Consider the following 19,728-nt stretch of genomic DNA (forward strand, 5'->3'; position numbering starts at 1 on the left):
TGAGACAGAAAACTCCTCCATCAGTTAATAGCCTTTGAGAGCTTCCTGGGAGGAATCGAGGGAGTGACTGGCCCAGGGTCACAAAGCCCATATAGATACACCAGAGCTTAGCCTCGAACCCATCCAGGATGCAGGGCTGCCTCTCAGAGAGCTCTAGCTGGACTAATTGTGCCTCTGCATCTTGGCTGGGGAGATGTTTGCTCTCCCTTCATGGTTCTGCACCAAGGCTGGTTGGGTGGTCCCCACATCAACCAAGGATAAGAATCACAGTAATAAGTGCATTCCTGCACTTGGACAGTTCACAGTTTACAGCATGGTTCAGGGCAACAGGGGCTGGATTATATCAGGAGGGCATGGGTTCAAATCCTTCCTTTGACACTCACTGGCTGTGTGACCACAGGCAAGTCCATTCAACTCTCTGGGCCTCAGTTTCCTTTTCTGTAAGATGAGGATAATAACAGCACCTACCTCCCATGGTGATCAGGAAGCTCAGATGAGATAGATGATGGATGCAAATTGCTTTGCAAACCTTTAGGCACTAAATAATTATGAGTTACTATTATTCTTTTCAAATTGATTTCATGTACACTTGCTAGGTTGATCCTCTGAACAACCCGATAGGTTGGCATAACAAGACCAGGTGCCTCTTCTCCCATTTAGCAGAAGAGGTGCAAAGACTTAACCAAGGTCCCACAGCTAGAAAACAGTAAGGTCAGCATTTGGATAAAGTCCTTTGGGAACTAGTCTGTGTTAACAGCTCTTACTCATCCTTGGAAAGATGCTATAAGAGAGCAGGGATTATGTCTTTCCTAAACTCCATAACTCCCCCAGCCACTTGCACAGGATTCCACATTAGGCATTCAATAAATGAGTATAAGATTAAATCAATGCATTCTGGGTACACAGCTGGCCAGCATTTTCCCTCCCATTGGGGACAGCTGGGTGGCACAGTGGATAGAACTCTGAGCTTGGAGTCTGGAAGTCCTGAGTTCAAATTCAGCCTCAGAAGCCTAACTACTAGCTAACTATAAAAACCTGGTCAATTCTGCCTGCCTCAGTTTCCTCAAATGTAAAATGGAGATAATAATAGCTCCTACCTCACAGGGTTATTGGGAGAATCAAGTGAGATAATCTTTGTAAATCCCTTAGCATAGTGCTTGGCTCACAGTGAGAGCTATCTAAATGCTTGCTCCCTCCTCCGATCTCTATGCCAGGATGCCCAATCCCTCTCTTTCCCTCTCACCCAGGCAAGTTGCCCCCAATCAGGATTCTTCCCAAGGGGTACTCCTTCCCATTGGCCACCACGGGAGGGCTGACTTCCAAGTTCCCAAAGGAGTCTAGGCCACTGACAGACTTGTCCTGTGGTTCCCTGGTCACATAGCCAAAGTCTGGGCCCTGGGCAGAAGGGGAGAGGGCAGAGTTAGTGAAGAACTCAGGTCGCAGCTATGGCTGTCAACAGACACCCATTTCCCAGCATGCTTGTGAAGTCCCAGAGCCTCTCTTGGCTCTCTCTGGCTCATAGGAGGTCCTTGAAGGCACGGGAGACATTGTACCCACTCTGCAGATGGGGAAACTGAGGCCAAAAGAAGAAACATGATTTATTCACAGGGGCACAAGCCAGGAAGAAAGGAAAAGTTGGACTTCCTGACCCCTTCTCCTCTTCTCACAACTCTTTGGGACATTTAGACAGGCCCCAGTTTTCATATCTGTTTAATTAGGGACTCTGGCTAGATAATTTCTAAGTGCTCTTTTATGTTCTCAGAGCCCCTTCTCTAACATTCTGTGTTCTGAGGGTTCTCCAGCTCTGACGTTCTGTATTCTAAAGTCCCTCTTAGCTCTGACCTTCTATGTTCTTCGATCCCTCCCAGCTGTGACATTCTGTGTTTTAAGGCCCTTCCCAGCTGTGACATTCTGTGTTCTAAGATCCTTCTCAGCTCTGACATTCTGTGTTCTAAGGGCCCTCCCAGTTCTGACATTCTTTGTTCTAAGGGCCCTCTCAATTCTAACATTCTGGGTTCTCAGGGCCCTCCCAGCTCTGACATTCTGTGTTCTAAGGGCCCCCAAGCTAAGTCTTAGTTAGGAATAATAAACATGAAGATTGGGAAGGTGCTACCCACCAGGATCCTTTTATAGGGAAAGTCCTGAAGTTCTCCATTTCGTGGGGAGTCAAAGACCACAGGGAAAGTCTTGTGTGGAGCTTGGATATATCCCAATTCCATCTCATCCTGTGAAGAAACAGATTATTGCTGTTCAGTTGTTTTTCAGTCATGTCTGACTCTCCATTGACCCCACTGGGGGTTTTCTTGGCAGAGATACTGGAGCGATTTGTCATTTCCTTCTCCAGATCATTTTACAGATGAAGAAACTGAGGCAAACAGGGTGAAGTGACTTGCCCACGGTCACACAGCTAGTGTCTGAGGCAGGATTTGAACTCAGGAAGGTGAGTCTTCCTGATTCCAAACCCAGTGCTCTATCTACTGTGTCATCTGAAGAAACAGGTACTTAAATTATTATCATTATGACTTTCTGGATCTTTGGTTATTCCCTCACACTTGCAGACCCCTCCAGGGTTTCCTAATTGGTTTGAAGCTCCCCTTTCTATTATTTACAGAGTAATTTTCTCCCATCAATTCTGTGAAGGAGGCAGAGCAGATATCATTACTTCCATTTTACAGGTGGGATAACTGAGGCTCCAAGAAGCAAATGACTTGCCAGAAAAGGGTTTCAAGAACATTTGGTCTAACCCCTCATTTTTCAGAGGGGAGGAAAGTGATTGGTGTCAGTTATAAAATTTCTTTTTAATTTTTTTTTTTTTTTGCGGTGCAGTGGGGGTTAAGTGACTTGCCCAGGGTCACACAGCCAGTAAGTGTCAAGTGTCTGAGGCCAGATTTGAACTCAGGTACTCCTGAATCCAGGGCCGGTGCTTTACCCACTGCACCACCTAGATGCCCCCTTCAGTTAACAACCACTTTTGAAACACACACTGTGGGCAGGAAACTAGGTTGTGGAACTACATTTTGATCGGGCAAAATGGGTGTCTCCATGGTTCTCACAGTCTGCTAACATCTGCAGGCAGCAGGATTGGCTGGGTAGGCTAAGACCTCCTCTTTCAGCGATTTGCAATCTAGTCCCAAAAGGTGAAAATCACCCAGTGGAGCTGAGATTACAAATCCAATGAGCACCAAACTTGGGGGATTCCAAGGCAATGGGCCATGCAGCAGATAGAAGCCTGGACATAGCATCCACAGGACCTGGGTTCAAATCTCACCTCTGGCACATACTAGCTATGTTAACACGGATAAGTCATTTAAGCTCTCTGAGGCTCAGTTTCCTCCTCTGTAAAATGAAGATTGATAATATTTACCTCATGGGAATAGAATGAAAATGAAATGTGCTCTAGGAACCCTAAAGCATCACATAAGTGTGAGCTAGGAATATCATTAGGTCTTTATCCCCAGATTTGCCAAGAACATCTACTAGGAGGTCTTGGGGCCTGAAACTGGGGGGACCTGAGGGACCCTCCCTCCTATTCTCTAGAAGCCCCCACTTCAGAAGGACCTCCCTCCCTTTCTCAAGGATGATGGAGGTGACTTATAAAGATCTTAGGATGCCCCACCCGCATCCTCAGGTGATCTCTGTCTCTGCCTCTTGCTCTCTCCCTGTCTCTGCCTCTCTCTGTCTGTCTCTGTGTGTCTTTCTCCCCTTACTCCCTCCTCTCACTATCCTTCTCTATCTTTATGCCCCACAAACTCATTACGTTTCCTCTTGGTAACGGAGACCCCTCCTCACCTGTATCCAGCGGTCATTGCGGTTCTCAGCCTGGGGACAGATGGTCAGCTTGCAACCCGCTTTCCTTGCCAATTGTGCAACTGCTTCCACAAAGTGGGTGTTATTCCTTACCCTGTGGGCAGGTCAGAAGGTCAGGTGTCTCAAGTCATGCCCAGGGGACTGAGAGAGAGACAACAGGAGTCCCCCAAATGGCAAGAGAGAACTATGTCCCCCATCTCCATCTCCTGACATCAGACTCACTTGCACACATACACCTCCACGGGTGGCAAGGTACTTGGGGTCATGATCCAGGGGGCCACACGGAATACCACGGTGTCTGTGAAGATCGGGGACTCCGGAAAATCCTATGGGGAAGGATCAGAGAAGCCACATTAGTCAATCATCCTTCAAGAGAAGTGCTTGATAAACCCTGGGGGAATTCTGAGCTAGATCCTGGTCATCAAGGTGTTGGGGGAACTATGGATTTCCAGGGCCCGGTATTCTCTGAACTGAGCTCACTGACCGGAAGAAAGAAGTCATCACTGTCTAGCCTTTGGTGTACTCTGTGTCTGAGAACTCGGGCAGCTTATAGCATAGTCCATAGCATGAGACTTTTCCCAGGGATACACACTCACACACTACAAGGAAACCTAAACACTGAGAAAATTCCCCAGATAAACTCCTTAGAGGTGTACTTCTTTGCCATTAAAAGATCTCACTTAGCTCTCTTCTCTCACTAAATACACATTCCAACCATCCTATTATAATGGGCAGTGTAGGTTGGGGGTCCCAGCTTGAGCCTAGAGGTTCAGGCTCTCTCTCTCTTTTAATAAGGTGACCACAGGCAACCTCAGAGTGTCAAAGAAGTTGGTTCCCTCCCTGGGATTATTGACATCAACTACCATCAAAATGTCCCACACATAGATTGCTGGGATAGGGAGGTAGCCAGATGAAGGTTGAGTCTGGAAAGACTGAGACTTAGTGTAGGGCTCAGGATCGGCAAGGGAGATGAGGGCAGATAAGATTGACACCTGTATAATTCTGAGAGGCATAGACAAGATGTACATAAATGATCCTGTGACTGGACTCTGGACACTGAAACCAGCATCCCTCGAGAATACCTGACCTGACCAATACTTGGAGCATCAATGGGAGAGGCTCTACTGGTCAGGATATCAGAGACCCAAATTCCTAGGGCTAGGCGCCATCTCTGAAGAGATGGCCCAGCTCTACTGGCTCATTTCCACGCCCATGTTATATCCAATGGCCTTGGGAGCACGACCCTTTTCCTTCTTTACCCATGATGCCCAACATCAATGCCCAGTGCTGTGTGTCCCCCACCCCACATACCTGATTGGAGTCATCCAACAAGGTGATATGGAAGGTGATAAGGCCAGAGAAGCCGGCATCAGGGAAGGAAAGTCCTTCAACATAGAACCGTTCTTCATCCCCATTGAAGCGAGGAACCACATAGGACACCTTGTTTGGCCCTAGAACATATCTGTAGGCTTCACATGAGTCCTCAGGACCTGGAGGGGTGGATGGGACATAGGGGGTGAAAGGGAGGAGGAAGTTATCCATCTCTTACAGAGCTAGAGACAGGCGGAAGTCCTTCTCCTAGAAGGCAGAAGGGGCTTCTTGCCATCCTCTGACCCCTAGTACTCTTCCCTAAGGATGGGAACTGCAAAAAATATGAGCTGGTACCATCCAGAGAGGCAGCGACAGGCTAGACTTGACCTAGACCTCATCATTTCTTGCTTCCCCATTGGTACTTGCTGTGTGTGCCAAGAAGTAGAACAAGCCTGAGCCCAAACCAACACAGGCGACTGAGACCCTAGAAACCCCCTCATTGGCACCACCATCCTTCCAGGCCCCCAGGTTCATAACCCCAGAGCTGTCCTCTCCACTCTTCATCCACCATATCCAGCATGGCTCCCTCATGGATTTAGCGCAAGAAGGGTCTTCTAAGGCTGTCTGCCTCCCAACCTCTTCATTTTACAGATGAAGGAATGGAAGCCCGGAGTGTTGAAGTGGCTTGGCCAGGCTCACGCAGATGCTGAGCATCAAGCCCTGTGACTACAGTGCCAAAGCCCTTATGACCCCATCACGCCATTGTCCTTACCGTCCTCCACCGCCCAGCCCGGAGGACTTCTCTTCTATAAAGCCCTCCTTGACACCCCCAGTTTGCTAATGCTCTCTCCCTTCTCTGTGAACATGCTGTAGCCCCTCGATAGAATGTAAGCGTCTTTGTTTTGTTTTGTTTTTTGTTGGTTTTTTTTTTAGTGAGGCAATTGGGGTTAAGTGACTTGCCCAGGGTCACACAGCTAGTAAGTGTGTGTTAAGTGTCTGAGGTCGGATTTGAACTCAGGTGCTCCTGACTCCAGGGCCAGTGCTCTATCCACTGCGCCACCTAGCCACCCCTGAATGTAAGCTTCTTGAGGGCAGGAATTATCGAACCACAGATTTAGGTCTGGAATCCCTTTATTTTTTTTTTTTATTTTTTTTTTTAGTGAGGCAATTGGGGTTAAGTGACTTGCCCAGGGTCACACAGCTAGTACGTGTTAAGTGTCTGAGGCTGGATTTGAACTCAGGTACTCCTGACTCCAGAGCCAGTGCTCTATCCACTGCACCACCTAGCTGCCCCCCCTTTATTTCACATATGAGGAAACCAAGATCCAGGAAGCTGAAGTCATTTGGCTAAGGTCACCCAAGTAGTAACGGACAGAGGTAAAATTTGAACCTGCATCCTCTCATTCCAAATACATTGCCCTGTACTCTATCATGATGCCTCTCTTGGCTTTGTCTAGAGAAAATCTCTGACCCACACAAAGATGTTTAGCCTGGTGAGGCCTCGGGGGAAAGAGAGACTTAACCCCTGTCCTTAAGTACCAAAGTCCTGTCATGTGGAAGAAAGATGCACTTTGTCCTGCCTGAAGCAATGGGTGGGGGTTGCAGAGAGACAGTTTTTGGCTCGATATTAAGAAAAACAGTGATGGCTGTCTGAAATCTGAATGGGCTGCCTTTGGAGAAAGTGAGTCCCCGTTGCTGGGGGTCTTCCAGCAGAGGCTGGATGACCATTTTCAGGGATGCTGCAGAAGAGATTGTTGCTCGGGTCTAGCTTGGAGTAGGCGACTTCTGAGGACCTTTCACTGCTAAGATTCAGGAGCACCCTTCCCCACCAGCTATTCCTTTGCTTACAAGGACATTGGAGGAGACAGTGTGCATGTTTCCATGCATCCCATCCCCACCATAGGAAGCACTGTTCAGTGGGCATCTCTCTTGGTGATGGTGGCCCTGCTGGAAGCAGTGAGGGGACTGACTCACCACAGGCATGGAAGACTCGAGCCCTCTCTGCATCAGCACTGGAGACGTGGAGAACTAGCTTGTGGTCATCAAAGAGGGCGGTAGGGCCCTGGGTCTTCAGGATCATGAGTGACATGTCCCCCAGGTCTGAGGATCCAGAGGCAAATGGTGGCTCAGGCCCACACACACTCCTACCAGCCCAGCTGCCGCATTCTAATGGCCTCCCTCCACCCTCATCTCCAAGACTTGTTCCACCTCCTCCCTTGGGTCTTGGACCACAAGCAACAGTAACTGTGTGCAGGATAGAGCCTAGAGCTGGGAATTCAGATGCCTAGGTGCAAGTCTTAGCTCTGACAACAATTCTTTGTGTGACCTCAAATCAACCATGTCATCTCTCTAGGTCTCAATTTCCTTATCCAAAAAAAAGAAGGAATTAGGCTACAAGAATTCTGAGGCTTCTTCCAGTTATAAAACTAAGGTCTTATGATCCTAAGTCACTGGATTATAGGACTCAAAACTAGAGGGACCTCAGAAGTTCTCTAATCTAATTTGACAAATGAGAAAACTGAGGCCTGGAGAAACTAAGTTATTGACTCAAAGTCGATAGGCGAGTTAATAGCAGAGCCAGGACTAGAATCCAGATCTCTAGTTTGACTAAACTGGTAGGATGTGATCTAATACTGGCCCATGAATACATGAAATTGGTGGTCACCTACATGCTGCAAATGATGCCCCAAGACATTGGGGAATTTCTTCTCTTATAGAATCAGACCTCAGGCTAAGGGATGATAGCAATAGGTAAAATGTAACATTATGGCCTGAGGAGCCACATCAAGAGCCCTCCCTGCACCCAGGGCCAAGGTCAGCCCACCCCGCTGGCTCCCAGCTAATCTTTCATGTCTTCTTTTTTTTTTTTTTTGGGTTTTTGGTTTTGGGTTTTTGGGTTTTTTTGTGAGGCAATTGGGGTTAAGTGACTTGCCCAGGGTCACACAGCTAGTAAGTGTTAAATGTCTGAGACCGGACTTGAACTCAGGTCCTCCTGAATCCAGGGCCAGTGCTCTATCCACTGCACCACCTAGCTGCCCCTCTTTCATGTCTTCTGGCCAGGAATCGTTGGTTGTACCTTCAAGGCAGCACACACATTTGTCACAGTTATCTCTGTCACCACAGGTGAGGTCATCCCGGTCACAGTTCACCAAGAGCACTGCTCCATGTCCAGCAGGTCCCCATACCCATTGCCTCTGACAATAATAAAGTATAGTTCATCAATGGGGTGAGCCCCTCACTCTCCAAACCCTATGCCCTCTCTCCTGGGAATACAACAACGCCTTCCTCCAAGATTTCACACACACACACACACACCCCTTCCAATTCACTCCCCAAAAGCCACTATTATTGCGTCACTCTTCTGCTCAAGAACCATTCATGGCTCCCCAGAATTTATGGGATCAAATCTAGACCTCTTCATCTGGCATTCAAGGCCCTTTGCACTTTGTCCACACCAAATCTAGCTTCAATTTCCATTCTGACCAGGCCCTTTGCACCATCTGCCATGGCTGTGCCTGAGAAGTGACTAAGTACCTTGTCCACGTAGTTCCTCTCTACTTTGCCATCACAATTCATGTCGGTGTCCAGAGAGATGTCTGCACCATTGCAAAAAAAAGAGGGGTGAGTCAGGACAGGGCTCCAAAGCACTCCGGGCCTGCCCCAGGCTGGTCATCGGCCCCCAGGAGCAGGCCATAGGTGGCAGGTGCCCACGGAGACTGCTTCTTAGTGGATTGATTTTTCTAAGAGGGTCAAAGCTAGAAGCGACCTCAGAGATCATGTAGTTCCATGCTCTCATTTGACAGATAAGGGAAACTGAGTCCCAAGGAAGCCATGACTTTCCTAGGATCACACAGAGCTGGCATTCAAAGCCAGGACCCAAGGCTCCAAAGCCAAAGCTCTTTCCACTGTCCCCTGCAACCCCTCTCAATGCTTTCCTGGAAAAAAAAAACTCTGGCTGTACATAAGCTCACACTGGGGAAGGGAACTTGCTCAGAATTTTATAGCTAAGTAAGCATTAGAGCCCAGGATTCAGACCCAGTTCTCTTGGGTGCAAGTGTAAGCCTTCTTTCCACCATCCCATACTCAATTATTTTTCAATGGATAAATGAATGAATGAGTGAATGAATGAATGAATAAATGAATGAGCCACCTAGAAAATTAATTTTGTTGTTCAGTCATATCCAACTCTTTGTGACCCCATTTAAGGGTTTTCTTGGCAAAGATACTGGAGTGGTTTGCCATTTCCTTGTCCAGCTCATATTACATGTGGGGAAACTGAGGCAAACAAGGTGCTGTGACTTGGCCAGGGTCACATAGCTAGTAAGTGATTAAGGCCAAATTTGAACTTATGAACAAGTCTTCCTGACTCCGGGCCAGGCACTCTATATGCTATGGTGCACCCTAGCTCTGCCCTATGGGTCTAGTAGGTTGGACTGGCTTTTTTTGTGTGTGTGAGGCAATTGGGGTTAAGTGACTTGCCCAGGGTCACACAGCTAGTAAGTGTGGACTGGCTTTTTGACAATAATTTACATGCCCATAGACTTTTTTTGTTTGTTTGTTTGTTTTTTTTAGTGAGGCAATTGGGGCTAAGTGACTTGCCCAGGGTCACACAGCTAGTAAGTGTGAAGTGTCTGAGACCGGATTTGAACTCAGGTACTCCTGACTCCAGGGCCGCTGCTCTATCCACTGCGTCATCTAGCTGCCCCCATAGACTTTTACAGCTTACAAAAAACTGAATTAAGCAGAGTCATTTCTTTTTAGACCAGATCTGTGATTTCTTTGGCAGAGGGAACTCCCAGTGAGAAATTTCCTCCCTCAATGCACCAATACAACACTGTGGCATCCCGGAGAGCTACCACCATCACTGAGATGTTAAGGGATTTGCTCACACAGCCAGTATGTGTCAGAAGCAGGTCTTAAACCCAGGCACTCCTGACTTTGAGGCCAGCTGTCTGCTCACTACATGTTACTGACTCCCTAAATTTCCCATTTTACAGATGAGAAAACAGGACCTCAGACAGCTGAGTAGATCTGCTCATGATCAGGTATCCAGGAAAGAATGGGAGGTGAGATTCAAACCCAGATCTCCTAGGTCTTCATCCAGTACTCTTTTGACTCTAGTGGACATTGGAAAGGACCCTTCTGGCTAGGCATCATGATACTTGGATCTTTGCCAGGAAGACATGGCCAAGAGGATGGGCAGGCATGGATGGACTACGATCGATTGGCCTCACTGCAAGGCCCCATGTCTGCAGTTGTGTCTATTGAGGGGCTGAAATATGGCTGTTAAGGGTTAGACCCAGTTGGGGTTTTTAGGACAATGCACTGAGGCTGCCCCATTTCTGTCCACTCTGAGGAGCTGGCCAGGACCATCATCGTCACCCCCTCATCACTTACCTACACAGGTGAGGTAGAGGACAGCATAGGCCAGGGCAAGGGGCTCATCCCTGGAGTGGTAGGAGATCTGAACCTGTGGAAAGAGATGGTCCCTGAGCCATGGCCACCAGCTGCAGCCACTGACCACCCTGGGAGCCAGCAGCCGAGGGAGGTAGCCTTTGTTCTAGTAGGGCCAAATCCAAGGGCAGGATGGGGTTGTGTTCAGGCCTCACAAAATAGACACCACAACAGTTATCAAAAAAAGAGGAATGATTCAGCGCTGGGATTCAGAGGTGAGAGGGGAAGGACAATGGGAGGCCCAAAGACCCAGGTCTAGAGCTTAGATGCCTAGAGCACTCAACCAGGATTCTCTCCTTTGAGCTACAAAACCCGATTGTGTGCCTAGCACTGTGCTAAGTGGTGTTGGGCTTTGGGTAAGAGGAGGTTAAAAGTGGTAGGGCCAGGGCAGCTAGGTGGCGCAGTGGATAGAGCACCGGCCCTGGAGTCAGGAGTACCTGAGTTCAAATCCGGCCTCAGACACTTAACACTTGCTAGCTGTGTGACCTTGGGCAAGTCACTTAACCCCAATTGCCTCACTAAAAAAAAAAAAAGTGGTAGGGCCTTGCATGGCCCTAGGGAGAGAAACCTAAGGTATGATGCTAAGATCATAGAATATGACAGGTTAGAGTGGTCAGAGAGCATAGAATGTCAGAAATGAGAAGGACATTGGAATTAATCGATTTTGCCCACCTTCATTTTGTTTTTTGCAGGGCAATTGGGGTTAAGTGACTTGCCCAGGGTCATACAGCTAGTAAGTGTTAAGTGTCTGAGGCAGAATTTGAACTCAGGTCCTCCTGAATCCAGAGCCGGTGCTCTATACACTGCGCCACCTAGCTGCCCTTGGCCCACCTTCATTTTACAAACGAACAAAGGAAACAAGCCCAAAGAGAGGAAGTATCTCATTGAAAGCTACTCAGTGATTGAGTTGGGGGATCCCAGCCACTCAAGCATTTCCGCTGAATCTCACCTTTGGTGTAAAGGACCCACTTACGTGACTATCATTCAGGTCATTGCTTGGCGAGTTCATGACGACGATGATCTCAAGCCCCGTGTTGAAGTGCCACCTCCTGGTGTTGGCCCGTTCCCTCGAAGCCTCCCTGTTTGGGGAGATGTAGATGTCCACACCTGGCGTGCCATAGACTTCAAAGGTCTCTGTGCCCTCTGGTACAGACCTGAAAGGGATAGGGGATGATGGGAGATTCTGGAGAGGTGGCAAAGGTCTTAGAGAGTAGCCAATCCAAGCTGCACCTGAACAGCTTTGATCAATTGACCCACAAGCATTTATTAAGTGCCTAGTACATGCAAGGCATCATAACCAGTTGCTGGGGATACAAACAAGAATGAAACAAATCCTGCCCTCAGGTTGCTTACAGTCTAGCCAAGGGAAGACAACAAGTATAAATAGAAGGAGGTATAGACAAAAGAGAGGGTAATTTAGGGGAGACTAGCACTAGTAGCTAAGAGGAGAGGGTCCAGAAAAGCTTCATAAAGACTACGGACCATCCCTAACAAGCAGTCATCCATCTTCCACTTGAACAAGAAGCCTGGTAAGAACTTGCCTAGTCCATTTTGGAGCAGCTCGCATTATTTGGACATTTTCCCTGTAACTTCGATTTACTGCTTCTTGTTTTCTCTCTGGGGCCAAGCAAGACAAGTTCAATCTCATTTCTATGCAATGGCCCTTCAACTACCTGAAGACTACTATGGGATCACAGAGCTGGAAAGAGACCTCAGAGCCCATGTGATGGATAATTTCTAGTAGCTGAGGAAACACATTCTGAGCTATGTGATTTATTAGTAAAACAGGCATAATAAATGGGTCAGTGGACTCCCCAATCAGTCCAAAGACCCTGGCTACAGAGTGAGACAGAGTTTTATGTATTAAAAACAATAAATCAGATAAGAGCAATTAGTTAAAAGAAAACAGCAAACAGAATACAGACCAAGACACACAATTAATCTGATTTCTAATTGGAAGAAAGCTTAGAGGCTTTCTAAATTGGAATGGGGGAAGAGTGAGTTTCGGTCAAGGTGGGATGGGGCAAGTAGGTTTCAAGGTATTTTGCCAGAATTGAGAGATGCTGATTAATTGCATCCACCTGCATTTGTGAGGCAATAGATGGCTTATACCATCCAGTTTCCCGTGGATGATCTACAGAAAAACAAGAAGATAAGGAATAATACATGTGGCAGCACAAGATAAATCGTGTTCATTAGCTAAAATCTGAATGGTTCTCTCAGTTCCCACATCAAACCAACTCTATTTTGTTTTTTTGTTTTGGGTTTTTTTGCGGGGCAACGGGGGTTAAGTGACTTGCCCAGGGTCACACAGCTAGTAAGAGTCAAGTGTCTGAGGCTGGATTTGAACTCAGGTACTCCTGAATCCAGGGCCAGTGCTTTATCTACTGCACCACCTAGCTGCCCCCACCAACTCTATTTTGTAACTGACTTTCACTCTATCTCATCACCTATCTAGTCCAACCTCATCTTACAGATGAAATCATCGAGGCCAAGGATGGTTTCATGACTTGCCCAAGGTCATATAAAGAGTAAGTGTTAACACCGGCCCTGGATTCAGGAGGACCTGAGTTCAAATCTGACCTCAGACACTTGACTCTTACTAGCTGTGTGACCCTGGGCAAGTCACTTAACCCTCATTGCCTCACACAAAAAAAAGAGTAAGTGTAAGGGGAGGGATTTGAACCCAGGTCTTCTCAGCTGGCACTCTCTCTGCTGTGTACCCCATTGATAACTTTGTCTTCAAGGCATTGATCTCTAATGGAATGAGCAGTAGTCTGGGAGTCAGGAGACTTGAATTCTCTTCAAACTAACTTGGTGACCCAAGCCAATCACTTCCCTTTTCTGAGATTCAGTTTCCTCATCAATAAAATGGGGATAAGGATACTTTATATGACTGTGCTAACCTCTCAACACTGCGGAATATAAAGTATTTTGTTTCTTTTTAATTTTTTCCTTATTATGGATGTAAAAAATATCAACATACAACATCCAAAAAGAAAGAGCAGAAAAAGATGGTTTTATAGGAAACTGTGAGCTTAATATACACGTGTTAAATTTAATATGATAATGCCAACACATTTCCCTGCTTGTCCATGTCCTCTTTTAATCTTCTTTTAGGGTCATCAGATCCATGGAGGGCCACTAGGTGGTGCCAGAGTACCTTGAGTCAGGAAGATGAGTCTTCCTGAGTTCAAATCCAGCCTCAGACTAGCTATGTGACCCTGGATAAGTCACTTAACCCTGTTTGCCCCAGTTCCCTCATCTGTAAAATGAACTAGGGAAGGGAATGGTGAACCACTCCAGTATCTTTGCCAAGAAAACTCTAAATGGGGTCACAAAGAGTCAGACATGACTAAAACAACTGAATAACAACAAAGTACAAGGAAGTTGTTATTGTTACTATTGTTATTCATTATTATCATCATCATTATCATTAACCAGCTTGGTCTTCTCTTCTTCAGGACAAGCATCTCCAGTTTCTCTATTTCCAGTCCCCTCCCCAGACTAGTTGCCTTCCTCTTAATTTTTCAGTTTGTCGATGGTCCTTCCTAAAATGTGGTACCCAAGACTGAACTGAATGATACAAGGTGTCCCAGAAGTCTTACTGATATTGACATTTTAAAATGTACTGAGGGTTTGTTTTTTGTTGTTGGTTTTGTTTTTTTTTTAGGACACCCGGTATTCCTGATGTCGTTTGAGTAGGAGTAGCAGAATTGAGGAATTGGAAGGAATCTGCACAGCCAGCTAATTCAACCCATACACTGCTCTAAAGTCACCCTATCGCATACCTGGCAAAGCAGTGGTCCAGCTGGTGCTAGACTCCCCTTGTGGTGGCCAGCCTGCCTCTATGCACACAGCTCAAGATTCCATTAACTTCTCTGACTTCCATGTCCCACTGTTGACTCATTTTAAGAATGAAGTCCACGGAAACCTCCAGATCATTTTTTAAAAAATTTTTACTTCTTCCTTCCTTCCTTCCTTCCTTCCTTCCTTCCTTCCTTCCTTCCTTCCTTCCTTCCTTCCTTCCTTCCTTCCTTCCTTCCTTCCTTCCTTCCTTCCTTCCTTCCTTCCTTCCTTCCTTCCTTCCTTCCTTCCTCCCTCCCTCCCTCCCTCCCTCTCTCTCTCTCTCTCTCTCTCTCTCTCTTTCTTTCTTTCTTTCTTTCTTTCTTTCTTTCTTTCTTTCTTTCTTTCTTTCTTCCTTCCTTCCTTCCTTCCTTCCTTCATCTATCTATCTATCTATCTATCTATCTATCTATCTATCTATCTATCTATCTATCTATCTATCTATCTTTGCGGAGCAATGAGGGTTAAGTGACTTGCCCAGGGTCACACAGCTAGTAAGTGTTAAGTGTCTGAGGCTGGATTTGAATTCAGGTCCTCCTGAATCCAGGACCCGTGCTCTATCCACTGCACCACCTAGCTGCCCCGCTCCAGATCTTTTAAAAATGGACTCAGATCCAGACCTCTCCCATTCTGTGAACAGCCCTTGGGTGCTTAGCTGTTGATTAGTTGGCCAAGTTTACTGGGGGCTAAGGGGTAGGAGAGACAATAGGCCAAGGGTGTCATGGTGAGGTATGGGCAACATTATAGAAGAAACCCTTAAGTCCTTAAGGCTGTTCTCAGATCCTGCCCAGCATGGAGCTCCCAGCCCCAGAAAGTCTTCCTCCTCCTACATCCTGCCATAGCAAAGAGAATCCTTGCTTTTCATCCTAAGACTTAGTCTTAGCTAGCAAGGACTCTCTCAATTCTGAATAACCCATACTTCTATGTTGGCGTCTTCCTGCTCTCTCCTATCTCAGTAAGTAGAAGTATAGTGTTTGCAAAATTAACAAATTTGCCTATTATGTGTAGGCACCACTCACAAAACCAGTCTGACCTTGAACTTATAATGAGTTTGACAAAGTGGCAACTCTTATGTGGGGGCAGATTGGGCAGATCTGAGTCTTCTGACTCACTCGTGGTAATGCCAGTTTAAAAGTTTAGTGTGTCTGATTCCTTGGAGCAAAGAATGCTTGGTGTGGGCCAAAAAGATTGGAAGGCCAAAGGATTTCATGTTCTGTTGGGTCCCTTCAAGCCTTATACTTTTAGAAATTTTTGGAGACAGGCGGTGTGGCAGCTAAGTGGTGCAGGGGATAGACTGCCCGGACCTGGAGTCAGGAAGATCTGCGTTCATATCTGACCTTAGACACTCATTAGCTGTGTGACGCTGCACAAGTCACTTAACCCTGTTTGCCTCAGTTTCTTCATCTGTAAAATGAGCTGGAGAAGGAAATGGCAAACTATCCCAGTATCTTTGCCAAGAAAACACCAAATGGGGTCATGAAGAGTTAGACACAACTGAAATGACTGAATAACGACAAAATTATTATAGTTGCTATTATTATTATTAATCATTATGAGGCTGCTAACAGTGTCCATAATTGAAAAAAAAAGGTTAAGAACCCTCAAGAAATATATCATGCTGCCTTTTCCCTGCTGTCCCAGTTCTCCCTACCTGCATCATCCAACCCTCTCCCTTCTGCCATGGGACATTCCCATCCCTCATGGATCAGTTAAATGGGGACTATAGTGGATTTGAGGAGCTATACTGAAATGGTAGGAAAGGAAATGGGAGCATGGTCAAACTTCATCCCAATCCCCAACCTAATCTCTCCCTCTCTTTTCAATTCAACCAACATTAATTAAGCACCTATGATGATAAAGAACTTTACTTGTTGCATATAACTGTTTATGCACATGCTCATATACACATTACATGTATATATGCACATATGCATATATACTCTGACCTATACATACATACTTTACATATATATATGGGTTATATATGTGTGTCACTTATTATGAATAACAAATAAAATGAACTAGAAATCTTAACTCAAGGAAATTTGGCCTCATATGTGTCATTGAAACTTAGCTGGATAAGAGTGGGAATTTTATTCTGGAAGCATAGACCTTGTTCAAAAGAAACACTGCATGTGGAGGGGGGTAGTGTACCATATGAAGAAAATATATTCATATGATGAAATAGGGGACCCAGAGGAAAGAGCCTGATGGAAAATATCCAAATAAAGGTCACTGGAGACAAAAACAGAAGCAGTCTTGTCGTCTAAGTAAACTATAGTCCACCTGGACAGAAAGATGAAATAGATGAAGAGTTTGGGAATTAGATTGCAAGTCTGGCATAGAGACAGGTATGGTATAACAAGGACAGGAAACTTCAAATATCTAGATACCTACTGGGGTTTACCCTCTGCCCAAAGCAGAAGAGGTAATAATTTCTTGACCTGTCTTAATGATAACTCGGGCCTTCAAAAGGTGGAGGAGCTAACAAGGGGGAGCTCTATTCTGAATTTGATTCTTATTGATAGAAACTGGTTGCCAGAGAAGAAATGATAGGAATCTTGGAGAAGTGACCACATCATTTTCGAGTATGTGATAGGGAAAGAAAGAGATGGAAGCTAGGAATTGTCTAGTGTGCATCTTAGATTTGGTAAAACAGATTCCAAAGAGTTTAGAGGAAATATAAGAACTTGTGAACTAAAATTCTACAGAGGAAGCATCCCAGAAGGAATGGGAAGCTCTCAATAAGAAAACTATGGAGACAAGAAGAGAAACAATTTTGATGGGAAGGAAAAAGGAAAGTTGTCTAAAGAGACCAAAGTGGATGCATAGGGAACCCAACACCCAACTGAGAAGAGATCACTTACACCTGGAAGCTGAGCTTTGAAGGATACAATTATCATTTATGCAAGGATACAATATCATTTATGCAAATGGTGCCCAGATCTATATAGAGAGCTGTAGTTTCTCTTTCCTCCTCCACCTTGAATCACCAACTAATTGTCTAGAGATCTTTCTAACAGGATGCCCTGTAGTCATCCCAAACTCAAGTCGTCCAGAACAGAACTCATATTTTTACTCCCAAACCCACTCTTCCAAACTTCCCTCTAACTTTCCTATTGGTGTCAAGAGCAACAGCATCCTCTCAGTCACCCAATTTTGTACCCTTGGTATCTTCTTTGTCTCCCTCACCACACATATCCAATCATTTCTTAAATCCTGTCATTTCCATCTTTTCAATATCTCCCACATATGTCTTCTTATCTCCTCCCATATAGCAACCACCTGAGTTCAGGTCTCATTTCAATATCTTCCTATTTGGTCTTCCTTCTTCAAATCTCTTCTTACTCCAGTCCATACCCTACGCAGTCAATAAAGTGACTCTCCTAAAGTACAGCTCTAACCCCATCACTCTGCAACTCAAAAACATCTGAGGCTCCCTAGTACCTCTAGGATAAAAGTGAAACTCTTCTGTTGTTGTTCATCCTTCATTCTCAAAGAGGACCAATGTCCTTCAGGAGAGTGAATTGGGCTTAAGTGAGGCAGGGCTGTGCAAAGTCATCAGCCTCACCTTCTCCTCCAGAGTCATAGGAGTGCAGTGGCAAGACAAAAGTCAGGACCACTGGCAAAAGGAAAAAATTGGAAACTCCTCCATTTGACATTTAAATGCCCATAAGCATCCTCTGCTTTAAGCAAATTTTGATCCAACCATTCCACAGGCTTTAATATGTCTCATAGAGAGAAGGAAATGTACATAGGCTCATGAGACCACAGATCTAGAGTCAAAAGGAATCTCAAAGGTTACTGAATGCAACTCCCTCATTTTACAGATGAGGAAACTGGGGCCTCTGGAAGGTGAAGGGAGAAGATGAAATGATTCTTTGGGTTGTATGCTAGGGATTCCCCGGCAAATCCAGAGCAGCTGAGCAAGGATGCCAGAGTACTTAAAAGAATCCATTGGTAGTAAAGGGTCTGGCTTATTTGGAGGAATATAACAATGGCTCCCTTTTCTACAATGCTGTAAGTTTACAAACACCCCGGAACAACTCTTTTCAGCTAGACAGCTAATCAATGGTCATTCATTAAGCGCCCGCTCTGTATCAGGCACTATGCTAAGCTCAGGGAACACAAAGAGAGGCTCTCAGGGAGTTCCCAGTATGATAAGGGAGGCAACGTGCAAACAGCTACATATAAACAAGCTATAAACAGGATAAATGTATTTTACCAAGAAGGAAACTGAGTCTCTGTGAAGCATATAGAGAGCAGTGGATAGAACACTGGGTTTGGAGCCAGAAATGCCTGAATTCAGATCCTCCCTCAGACACTTACTAGCTGTGTGACCATGGACAAGTCACTTGATTTATCTCAGCCTCAGTTTCTTTATCTGTAAAATGTGGGGTTTGGATTTGTTGGCCTCTAAACTCCCTTTTCTAGCTTTAAGTGAAATGTCATAGCTGGAACTCAAACCCATATTTCCTGACTCAGTTGAGAAAATGTGCTGAGGGTGAGTGTGGGTTAGAAGCCAGTTGAGTCAGAAGAGCGGAGTAAAAGCAGCACCCATAAGGGTTGAACCCTGAGCCTCCTCTTCCTATGTGTTTGTCTTCACTGGGGATATGGTTTGTCAGTCAGTTGAATAGTATTTATTAAGCTCCTGTTGTATGTCAGGCACTGTACTGAGCACAGGAACAGCAAATGGGAGCCAGCTGCTCAGAGAGCTCATGGTATGCACAAGAGAAGTGAGGGAAGATGCCATGATTCTGGCTTAACGGTGCCCATTTTACTTGTTCCTGATGCCTTATATCTGAAAAAGAGGACAACAGGATCTTGACCCCTTAATTCCCCAGGATGATTCATGGGAATCCCAAAGCAACTTGTAAAAAAAAAAAAAAAGAAGAGATTATCAGTCAGGATCCCTATAATTTGAAGGTCAGACAATAACAGCCCTGCGTGGAGTTCCCATACTCCTGATGGGTATACCTACAGGGGTGTGAGGAGGGGAGGAGGTCGGTTCTCCTCTCTAGACTATAATTTCCAGGATGGATAGGTGCCCTTTGACCCCCTGCCCTCAGGTATCCAGGCAACTTCACCAGTCCTTCTGTGAGACCCTCAGAGAAATGAAGAGAGACAAGACCTATCAAAGAACTTCAGGGCTGGAAGGAACCTCAGAGGTCTTTAGTCCAGCCCCTACTTGAACAGGGATTTTCTGCACAACCTACCCAACAAGTAGCCATCCAACCTCTGCTTACACTCATGGCCCCCTCCCCCCACTCTCACCCATGGATTCTGATCCAGTGACATTGGCCTCTGGGC

General features: G+C 45.8%; 1 protein-coding gene across 1 annotated transcript in view; it reads right to left on the minus strand.

The window, feature by feature from the left end:
• The window catches only part of PADI3 (peptidyl arginine deiminase 3), a 44,456-nt gene that overhangs the window by 14,222 nt on the left and 10,506 nt on the right, over window positions 1–19,728 (minus strand). Inside the window, exons 2-11 of the mRNA XM_043994928.1 lie at window positions 11,546–11,726; window positions 10,516–10,588; window positions 8,653–8,714; window positions 8,195–8,312; window positions 7,093–7,218; window positions 5,119–5,297; window positions 4,030–4,133; window positions 3,790–3,901; window positions 2,118–2,225; window positions 1,244–1,395 (exon numbers count right to left, since the gene is read on the minus strand). Of these exons, the coding sequence (XP_043850863.1) occupies window positions 1,244–1,395; window positions 2,118–2,225; window positions 3,790–3,901; window positions 4,030–4,133; window positions 5,119–5,297; window positions 7,093–7,218; window positions 8,195–8,312; window positions 8,653–8,714; window positions 10,516–10,588; window positions 11,546–11,726 (1,215 nt within the window). The remainder of the gene's footprint in view (window positions 1–1,243; window positions 1,396–2,117; window positions 2,226–3,789; window positions 3,902–4,029; window positions 4,134–5,118; window positions 5,298–7,092; window positions 7,219–8,194; window positions 8,313–8,652; window positions 8,715–10,515; window positions 10,589–11,545; window positions 11,727–19,728) is intronic.

This window comes from Dromiciops gliroides, chromosome 3 (genome assembly GCF_019393635.1).
Source record: "Dromiciops gliroides isolate mDroGli1 chromosome 3, mDroGli1.pri, whole genome shotgun sequence".
Taxonomy (NCBI): domain Eukaryota; kingdom Metazoa; phylum Chordata; class Mammalia; order Microbiotheria; family Microbiotheriidae; genus Dromiciops; species Dromiciops gliroides.